We start from the raw sequence: 11,044 nt of genomic DNA on the forward strand, positions 1-11,044 counted from the left end.
GTTATTACTGGCACTGAGGCAGCCTGGTGAAAGGACAGTACTAGCACCTGATATTTGCTTTCATTCATAAAACAGGTGCCAAGGGCCGCTTGTTCCGTGTCCTTTCTCTCTATCTCTCACCTGTGTCATCGCCACGCCCCGGCCTGCTGGATCACAGCTGCCAGCACACCTGATAATCATGTTGGTCGGTTCTGAAATGATTGTGATTAAAAATGTCTTAACCTGTCAGAATACATAAAATTGCCCCTGGAAGTTTGACTGGAATGTGCTGGACACAAGCCCTGGGATTTTTGTAGTGAAAATTCAGCAGTCTTCATGGTATCCTTGTAGGTTTTGTAGCACAGACATGCTTAGATTTTCACTGTCCTTTGAACTCGGCTCTAATGCAGTGACTTCCAAAGAGAGGATATTGATTACACCGAACATGGGTTTTTCTGATGAAGCTATAAAACATTTGCCTGACTTGGAGATGTGGATCGTGCATTTGGGAAAAAAGATGGTTAGAATGCTGAGTTTAAAAATTACTTAAGAAGCCACAGATGTCTAGGTGGTATTTAATTCTATTTTTAATTCACAATTTTTGGCTAAAAGGTGACCTTTTGTAGTCACATAATGAGGTCAGTGGCCATGAAAGGTTCATGGTCTGTAGTGTCCCCTCTGGAGGCAAGGTTGAGGGAGTGTTGAAGGATTTGCGAGTTGATTCACAAGTCTCCTGCCCTCTTTTCCACTTCCTGCTTTTATCTGGTTCCACCAGTGCTTCTTGCCCCCACTGAGGCTCACAGCCAAGAGACTGAAGCTGTTTGTAGGGTACCTGAGGGAACATGGGAATGGCCAGAGGCAGCCAGCCAGGGCTCTGAGGGATCAACAGCTCTGTCTTGTTTCCCAGGCTCACCCCATGGGATTGCAAAGTTCTGTTTTACAACTACTGTTCTGACCTTCATGGAATTAGATTTCTTCACTGCATTCCATGTGGAACATAGTCACTTGAAGGGGAATCGCTTAATTAGAAAAAGGTCTTATAATGTGGCATTAAAAAAAAAAAGACCAGTAGAAAAATTATATAGTGTGATACCCAACTTTACGAAGTTCAGAACCAGCAACACTACACATATTGTCTGGGAATTCCTACATACGTGGTAAAATAAAGGAAATCAAGACAATCACAAACAAAATTCATGATTAGTGGTTACTTCTGGGGGAGGGGAGAGTGAGGTTGGACTGGGAAGCCCACACAGAGAACTGAACAATATTAATGATGTGCAAGCTCTTAAATTGGATGTTGGGTGAATAATTTTATTATTAATATGCTTTATAACCTACACATATGCTTTTTGGTAATATACTTCATAACAAAAATAAATTAAGAAGTAAAGAATATTTAGAAAGATAAGATCTTAACACAATTTTCATTCCTGCCACTAATTGTATTAACAAATTTTAAAATTACAAAAATAATATAACAATCTTAAGGAAAAGTCAGGGGGAAGGAACATCTGTCATACCAATCCTCATAGCACAATTACTGTTTTATTTATTTTCTTCCAATATGAGTGGTTATGTCCTTAGTTATCATCGTGACTCCTTATATTTATACACGGTGGGTGATGGTCTTTATGGCCATTAGTTTTAATGGCTGAATAATATTGCCACGAATGGTTAGTATTGCAGTGTAATCGTTCCTCTGTGGTGGAATATTTAAGTTGTTTTAACTTTTCTGCTGATACAGATCATCTTCAATGTTCTTTCATTCATCCCACAAATAATTTACTTACGTGTAGGCCATTCTGCTCCATGCTAGAATTATAGTGGTAAGCACCAAGAGCCATAATCTATGAGCTTGAGCAACTGAGAATCTAATGACTAACAGTTCTTGACTGTATTTAGCATTTTAATCACATAATCCTTAGACTACAAACAACCAAACCTTTTTATTTTGAGGGAATTGTAGGCTCACGTGCAGTTATAAGAAACAATATAGAGAGATCTCATATATCCTTCACCCAGCTTCCTCCAATGATAACATCTTGAGTGACTGTAATTCCACAGCCAGGAAATTGACATGGATACAACCCACCAGCCTTACTCAGATTTTCCCAGTTTTACACGTATTCCTTGATGTGTTTCTGTATAATTTTATCACATGCGTAGGTACAGTCAGGGTACAAAACAATTCCACCACAAGGATCCCTCAGGCCACCCTTTTGTAGCCATGGCCACCGCTCTCCCCTTCCCTCCCCCCCCACCCACCCACAATGCTGGCAACTGTGAATCTATTCTCTACCACTGTAATTTTTTCATTTGAAAGATAATATATAAATGAAATAATTCAGTATGGAACCTATGGAAATGGAGTTTTTCACCCAGCATAATTCCTTTGAGATCCATCTAAGTTGCTGTGGGTATCAATAGTTTATTTCTTCTTATTGCTGAGTAATATTCCATTGTAGAGCAGTATCACGTTCATACACCCATTTGGAGGACATTTGGGCTGTTTCCAGTTTTGCACTATTATGAATAAAGCTGCTATGAACTTTTCCTCAGCCTTGATTTTGATGATTATATGTAAAAGGAGATTAGTAAGACTTCAGGCCTCTGTACCTCAACTACTAGTGTCTATGCCTAACTTTGGGGTTTCTCTGTAGAATCCAGAGTGAGCCTCTGATGAATTATATGGTGTACTGGCTTTAATTTTTTGTGTCTCAAAAATATGTTGTCTATATAGCTAAAATCTTCTTTTGTTCACGTAACAAGTGAAGCATATCCTGATGCCATCTTTATTGTCCTTTAGAGCTTACGAGGTGAATGTCCAATTTTCTGTTGAGCTGTTTGTCCCTTGAAGAATGGGTACCTGTTAGAGCCCCCCTTATACAGAGGGGTTGCTCCTAGACTTGTGCTCAGCTAATGCCTTTGATCGCTAGAGTAGATTGAGGGTATTTGGAAAGGACAGGATACACCAGAAGGAAAAGGTGAGGTTGGACTGTAAACCTAATGCCCTGTTCTTATGACTTAGCTCCAAATGTTAAATAAATATCCAAATTTTTAAATTCTTTTTCAAACCCAAGAAAAACCAATTAGTCATGACAGCCAATTAGACCTGCTGCATGTTTAGAAAGGAAACTGGGTCCTGGGGCAAAGCAGATGGAGGAGGGAGGTAACTGTTCCCTGCCTGCCACCACCCCCCATCCCCCCAGCCCCCAACACACACACAGGTACACACACCCACATATCTGCACCTGAGCTGTTCTGCTGTAGGGCAGATTCTGCTTCTGTGTTTTCTGACCTCTCGTGAGCCTAAAACAGAAGGCATATGGGCTCTGTGGTGGAATATGTTTGGAGGTGGAGTAGTGACCTGTTTGGTGACTTGTGTGTTTGTGATTTAGGTGTTTAGATTTTTTATTGTTTTTATTTCTTTTAAATGAATGGCATGGTCCTCACTTTCCAAGGAAGGCATGAAATCCAGGAACCCCCAGGGGCTGAGCAAGCAGTGTGCTGTCTGTGGCTGACCTTGGCCCCAGTGATGACTGACCTGGGCCTGCCTGGAGGCTGGGTCAGCGGCAGGAGAGCGTACCAGGGAGATGTGGTCTTCTGTCAATGAGTCAACAGTTGGGGGCTCCGGAAAACAATTCCGTTATCCCAATTTGCTCTCATGCTTTTTATTACTTGTTTGTGTCCCCTTGCTCTTAACAGAAAGTCTAAATCTTTAACTGAGTAAAGTCTAAAATCCAGGCCCAGTGGTGTCTAGCCTGTGCTTACCTCACTGAGACTCCTGGTGCCCTTCGCACTCTGCAGTGCACTTGCATGGGCCATCCTTTCCATAGCTTCGTGTTCCTGCTCCCCACAGGTCTTGGTGGGTGCCTTTGTTTTGCCTGGACCATCATTTGCCCTCCTTTTCTCCCCAGCATTTGTCAGGTCCTCCTCAGACCTTGGCTTAAATGCAGATCCCGCATGCAAGCTTTCCATACCCACCAAACCACGTCTTAAGCCACTTGCACGTGCATCTCAGGGTACCCTGTCTTTTCCTTCACTGCCCGCCTCCCCACTTCTGATGAGGTTTATTGATTCTTGGTTTGCTGAACCCCCACCCCTCCCGGGCCTTGGTGAAGGTGACGGCCACGTCTCTGTTAGCCATGGACTTTCTAGTGCCTGATGCAGTATCTGTCACACAGTACCTGCTCAGTAAATATTTGTTGAAATAATGAATTGACTCAGAGAAATGGTCACTTCCTAACATGTACTTAGTAGGTGTAACATGGAATTTCTTATTTTAAAAATGCAATTAGTACCTGTTTGTTAAGGTCTAGGTATATATTCCTATAAAATTATCAAACTGCCCTTGAAGTCTGTGATGATAATTTTTTTTTTCCTTTCAGGCGGGGACCAGGGTTTACTGAACATGTTTTTTAGCAGCTGGGCAACAACAGATATCAGAAAACACCTGCCATTTATTTATAACTTAAGCAGCATTTCTATATACTCCTACCTCCCAGCATTTAAAGCGTAAGTACAAACGGTTTAATTGTTATTGGGGATGGTGGGGGCAGGGAGTGGGTTTAATATTTTTGGAATGTATTGTCAGTCTGACGGCAATAACAGGTGGGAACTTTGAGGGAAGTCTTTCTCACATAAGAAACATGAGATGGGGAGAGGCCTTGATGTTATTGATCGCTTTGTGCTTGGAGTAACTTTGAGGGCACTTAGCTGCCTTATGGGGAAAGGGTCCCATTGGTTCCTGGGGTGCCTGGCCCCTCCGATAAATCATCTGCACATCATGGTCAAACACAGACTGGGTGCAGACCCGCCTTCTGCCCGTGCTGCCTGCTGAGTCTGTCTCCTCTCTGGTAAAATGAGGGTGTTAGCAGTTCCCTCCACGTGGCTGCAGGGACTGAGCAAGATGCTGGCCCAGTGTGACGTCATGGTCAAGAGCAGGGGCGGTGGAGCTGGAGCCCCTCAGCTCACATCCTGGAGTAGCTGCTTCCTGGGTGGTTCCTGGTTACCAAGCTCCTAGTTCAGTGGAAGTTGGGCTAGTTACTAGACTTTTCTCTGCCCTCCGGGTCCCTCAAAGGTTATGGTGAGCATTTAGGGAGGTAATCATGTGAAGTGGTTGGAACAGGGTCTGGCCTACCCTTAGCACTCAGTAAACATTAGGCTGTTAGTCCCTTTTGCTTGAGAGGTGGTATAGCACAAGCGTAGCCTCTGAAGCCACAAAGCCACGGCACATGGTCTCACTCTGCCATTTACTTGCTATATGGCTTACGCTCTGTGCCTCAGTTCCCCATCTGCAGAACAAGGAGGAAAATAAGACCTCCCTCAGAGGGTTGTCATGAAGATGAAGTGAGGCCACACATGTCAAGTGCTCAGTGAACGTGTTGTTTTTGGCAGTGTGCTTGTTTGGCACTGTCCCTGGTGCTGTCCTAATTCAGCAAGTAATATAGCCTCATTGTAGCACTTGTCTCACTGAGTTCTAGGCCCTGTTCTTTAGCCTCTGACTCATTTGTGCTGCACCTAGAAGATGATTCAGGTTTCCCAAATGGAGGCCAAGCTGTCAGGTTAATCCCTAGACAGCTGTGAGCAGCGAAGCTCTCCGTTGAGCTGGGCTTGGTGCCCCACTCTGGGCCTCACGTGGGGATTCCTGAGTGAGCAGAAAACAAACGGCCTTTCACTCTTCGTATTTCACTATCCCGAGTCTGCTCTATAAGTCTTGCACCACAGTAATGAGCATGTCTGGCTTTTTGTGGCAAAAATGTTTCCTTTTCTGTTCTTTTCCGGGCAGACCCTGGGGTAGGGGAAGCATTGTTTTTCCTCTCAGTCCTTGGCCTTATAAGGAACAAACCTGTCTTGCTTGAAAATGTGGGCCTGATTCTTTTTAATCCTTGTTGCTTGTAACTAACCCTGCCAGTTTGAACAGTGTTTCTGCAAACCTGATAGCTGACCCCCTAGAACTGAATTTGTCTGTAAGAGGGCAGTTGCTTAACGTCATTGACTCGATTCAGCTGAACAAGCAAAAAGATGAGCGTGCATAGGAGAAGGCATCATTATTGTGAGCGCTTCTGCTTGCTAGTCCACTTATTTCTGCCCCGTGAGCATGGGCTCTCGGGTGAGGTTGTTGGGGAGACGTGACTCTGACATCCTCCCAGCTGGTCTCAGTTCCCACACAGAGTCATCCTAGCTTTTAAAGATTCGTGTTGTCTGTGTAATGTGCCCCTGGTGCCTAGCAACTATTTTCCCTATGGTTCATTTGGAGCTCATCTGATATTCACCTTACCACCCAAACTGAACACACTGTACCTTTCTATCATAGCCTGGTGCACACAGACACTGCTTGCCTTTATTTTATTTTGACAAAGAAAAACAAGCTGGTGAAGCAGTTTTTAGGCAGAAGATAGACTCATTTGCCTCCCCAGTGGTTTTTATATCCTCTAAATGAATTTCCCAGAAAAAAAAGTTTGAGATGTAAATTGCCAAAATGGTTAGGATGGTTCCTTCTTAGCTCGACAGATGAGTGCTAATTTTGGAAATCTCCTTGGATTATTGCCGTAATCATAGAGTATATGACGCACTGAGGAAGTTGGGAGTGATACCATCCATTAGCCGGACGTCACCTGGCCTGTGGCCTGACAGGAGCTAATGGTGCATCTGTGCAGCTCACGCTTGGGGACGTCAGCTCTGCATTTCTGCGATAAGACTGCTCAAAGTGGTGCCTCGTCTCACCCCACTGCTCTCTACTTAGTAATGTTGACACCAGATCAGAGAATTCCTTTTCCCTTCCCTCTGCCAGAAAGTGCTTTTGGTTTTTGTTTTGTTTTGTTTTGTTTTTTTGCAGAGATCCATCTCCAGAGACATTTTTCCTGACATTTTTTTTTTCCAGTTGGGAAGGGCTGAAAAGGCAGATAGTTACATCTATTTTTTTATTTCAAGTTAATATAAAATTGTGGTCCAAATCTCTAAGCTGAAGTGGACTGTCCTGACCGTTGGGGCCACCACTACTATGCCACAAAGAGCCCGGTGGGCCTCTGGGAACTCCCCATGAATTTGAAACCCACTGTTGGGCTCAGGATACCCTTGAGTGGCCTCCAGGACCGAGTGGCTCTGTGATTCCAGGCCTTTCCTAGGACAGCATGGGTGGTGGCAGGTTGAATGAGAAACCATGGAGTGGCTTAGAGCAACTTGGGGTACATACAAGAAAGAGTGGAGAATTTGTCTTTCCAGCTGCAAGCAGCCGTGTGTCATGAGGTCGCCAAGGCAGTGTTAGATACCCCAGAACCTCAGAGCTTTGGGGGGTATCTTAGAGCTTTGGATATCTTAGAGCTTTGGATATCTTAGAATAGTTGCCTTGTTACTACACAAAGTTTCTGCTGAAGGATAGCCTAAGATGAAGCAAACTGAATTGAATTTGAGCCATGAAAGCAGCACATCTCATACTTTTCTTTACATATCATTTGGATAGAACAAAACATAAAGGAATCACACTTAATAGTTTACCCCTTTGAATGAATACTCAAACATAGCTTCTATAAAAACAATTAGTAATATTTTCTGTAATACAAGATCCTCGTTAACACAGCATAATTTGAGAACTAAAATGCTTGGTTTAGTAATTTTTAAGTTAATGTGTAATGTATGCATTGAGAAACAAGTTCAGAATGCATTTCTCAGTGAAATAATACTTCTAAAAGTACCGAGCATAATGTTTGGGAAATAGCAGACTTTTAGTCAATATTAGTTTCTTTTAAGTTTTCGCCATCTGGAGGGCCTGTTTTATCTGTGTAGCATAGAATTTGGCTTATGCGTAGCACTAGGCAAAATCTCATTAGTCTTTTTAAAATTAGTCATTTAGCTCCATTTCAGCATTCTATTATATTCACTGACGAAAAGCTGTGTATGTCATATCACGCTGTATGAAATGGGCCTAAAGCAGAGATAAAGAATTCTCTGGTACCGCTTCAAATTGTCATACAAATTAGCTGGTTAAATTGATTCACTACAAAGCCTGATTTACCAAATAGTTTCCAAATAAGCATTTTCACTTACTCTTTTATTTGAGTTTAGATGTGATCTGAGACCCCGCCGGGCCTAGTCTCAGAAACTAGGTTGAGAATCCTAAAAGATTTCTTTCCATTTGTTCACTGCTTTAACCTTTCTGAAGATAATTCATATCCATTATTTTTTTTTCAGGAATGTGGCATATTTACTAAGGCCTTATCAAACCTCTTTAAAAATCAATGTTTTCCAAAAACGAAATTGAACCTTAAGTTCAATTTCTGCTAAATTCTGTCATTCTTGTGTATTTCTAATTTGATTGGGGGTTTTTGGATGCCCTGAGGTGCCCTTGGCTCCATCTGTCCCATGACTATTTTCATTGAAGCCACAGTCTTTCTGTGTTCATTTTTCACACTCCGACCTCTTCCCCTAAAACCCTGAGCACTGTAGTCTGGATCACCCTTATTTTTTTTTTTTGCCATCTGTTGGTCCTCACCTGTTCATTCAGTTGGCAGGCCTGGAGCATGGGGAGGTGCCATGCGTCTGATCAGTGGGGGCCCCAAAGATGAATGTGGGAGCTGTAGTCTGGTCAACCTAGCAACTGCTTAGTGTGCAGTTTCCTGCCTGTCACGTGGCACAGCCCCTTATGGATGGTGTGTTGAAGAAGAATCAAGAGATGGTTGCATGCATGTCCTGTTCCTTCTTTCTGGGTGTTAGTGATGCCCATGGGGCCCCAGATGTCCCATTTCTCAGCATGGCCATCTGGTCGTCCCAATTTCATCATTAAGTGTTTATCTCTATCAGATGATCAGCTTACTCTGCTGTCCTACCTTTGTCCTCATCACCAAGGAAAAGCTGCCACCTCAGACCCTGCCCAGCCTTTGGAGGCTGCCCTGACAATAGGCAAAATGGGCACAAGGAGTGATATCTCCTGGGCAGAAGTCTGGTGGAGAAATGCATCTTGGTAGGACAGGAAGCTCGTGGCATCGCGTGGAAGATGTACCTCCTCAGACTGGGTTTGTCCCACAGACATGTTTTGTCTCTGTTACGTAGTTAATTTCCTGAGCCGTCAATGCTTACAAATTAGGGAATTTCACATGAAACTCAGATTTCCAACTTCTTATGAAAAAAAATCAGATATTCTGTGGGATGTGGGCGAAAGATGTCAAAGATGACTGTTACAGGTCTGGGGCCTGCACAGCTGGAGTAAAGGAGTCACCATTTCCTGAGACGGGAAAGACTGTGGGTGAAGCAGGTTAGTGAGGGCAAGGATTGACCAGAGATGTATTGAATGAGTTAAGCTTGGGGTGCATTAAGTTTGAGGTGCATATTAAACGTCCTAGTGGAAACATGGAATAGGTAAGGAGGTATAAGAGTTGGGAATTAAGGAGAGAGGTCTGGGTGAGACATAACTAATGGACTTGTCAGCACATAAGCAATATTTATAGCCAGGTGACAAGGTGATGTAACCAAGAATGTGATTATGATAGAAGAGCGTCCTGAAGACTGAGCCTTGAGGCAAGAAAATGAGGAGTTAACAGGGACAAGACTCTGAGAACAGCATGGCAGGAGGAGACACAGCAAAGGGAGGTGTTGCACAAGCCAAGCAAAGAAAGCATTTCACAGAGGAGGGGACTGATCCATCTGTGTCAGTCAGACGCTGTGATAGGCCAGACTGAGGAGAACTCAGCACTGGCAGTGGACCTGGAATGTGGTGGTCACTGGTGACTGTGGCAAGAGCACATCTGGCGGAGGGGTGGAAGAGAAAGCCTAAGTGAGCATGTCCAAGAGAATGGAGCTTGGAGACTGCGAATGGAGACGACGCCTCAGAAACATTGTCTCTAAAAGGGAGCAGAGCAGTGAGCTGGGAGCTGGATGGGGATGTAGAGCCGAGAGAGGTTAGTGTTGGTTGTCTTGTCAAGATGGGAAAAGTTCCAGCATATTTGTATGTTGATGGGAATGACCCGGGAGGGAGGGAGGGAGAGAACCCCAGTAATGCAGAAAGCTGAAGGGCGACTTGCTAGTGATGTCCTTGAGCAGGTGAGCGGGGACGCGTCCCAGCACACAAGTGGAGAGGCCGGCTTCAGGAAAGAGTCAGGGTGATCACACGAAGGAAGGCAGAGGACGTTTGTACAGATGCAGGTGCGTGGGCGTGGTTTTTGTTTGAATGAATGAATGAATGAATGAATGGGCAGACAGTCATCCAGGAGAGTCTAAGAATGGCATACCTCCCCCAGGAAGGTCTCCCCGGTGGCCTGGCTTTGTGGGGCTTTCCCTGGCCTACTTGGTGAAGACAGGCCAGCCTGGGAGCTGATGTGGTTAGCTAGCTCCTAGTCTAGGTTATTGAAGTCTGGGTTTTAGCACTGATGTTGTTCTGATTTCCAGAGCATGACTGGGAGGGTCACTGAGCTTGAAGAAAAAGTTGGGTGGGTCCCTGGAGGCCACAGCTGTTGGCTGGTGGTGGGACATGCACTCGTGCTTGCTCCATGGTCTGCATGACCAGCCCACCCCTTGGGCACTTGGGTTTATTAATCTTGATGTAGACTGTGAGTGGGTAAGGGGAGGAATTTTTTTTGATGAGAAAGGAGTGGTGGCTGTTGGCTGTGGAAAAGGGTTGTTTATGTAAGAGTGAGTCTGAGAAGTTACAAGAGTGAGTGGCCATGTAGCCGAAAACACGAGTGACGGAAGTGGGCAGAGGACGGCTAGCACTGCCGCCACCTTTTCCAGAGAAACATCACACAAACAGTGCTGTTTCTCGTTTGTGGTGCCTAACTGAACATTGCACATGAGGAGTTTCACATAAAATTGTTCCTGTGAGGGCTGGCCGAGTGGCGCGCTGGTTAAGAGTTGGCTTGGGACGCCAGCTCTGAGCAGCAGGTCCCCAGTTCAGATCCCACATGAGGGCCAGTGACACTGCCCTCTACAACTAAGATGGTGAACAACAGCTCCACCTGGAGCTGGGCTGCCGAGAGTCACCGGCGACAGTGTAGACTGAAGTGGGGCTGCAGTGGACTGCCGTGACCTACCGTGAGTGGCTGGCAGCCAGCGTGAGCGGCCAGCAGCCAGC

General features: G+C 44.7%; 1 protein-coding gene across 2 annotated transcripts in view; it reads left to right on the top strand.

The window, feature by feature from the left end:
- GYG1 (glycogenin 1) overlaps window positions 1-11,044 on the top strand; it is a 62,108-nt gene that overhangs the window by 11,971 nt on the left and 39,093 nt on the right. For both annotated transcript variants that reach the window (XM_019631374.1, XM_019631375.1), the window contains exon 5: window positions 4,371-4,497. In XM_019631374.1, coding sequence (XP_019486919.1) covers window positions 4,371-4,497 — 127 coding nt within the window. The remainder of the gene's footprint in view (window positions 1-4,370; window positions 4,498-11,044) is intronic.

This window comes from Hipposideros armiger, unplaced genomic scaffold (assembly GCF_001890085.2).
Source record: "Hipposideros armiger isolate ML-2016 unplaced genomic scaffold, ASM189008v1 scaffold_995, whole genome shotgun sequence".
In the NCBI taxonomy this organism is placed as follows: Eukaryota; Metazoa; Chordata; class Mammalia; order Chiroptera; family Hipposideridae; genus Hipposideros; species Hipposideros armiger.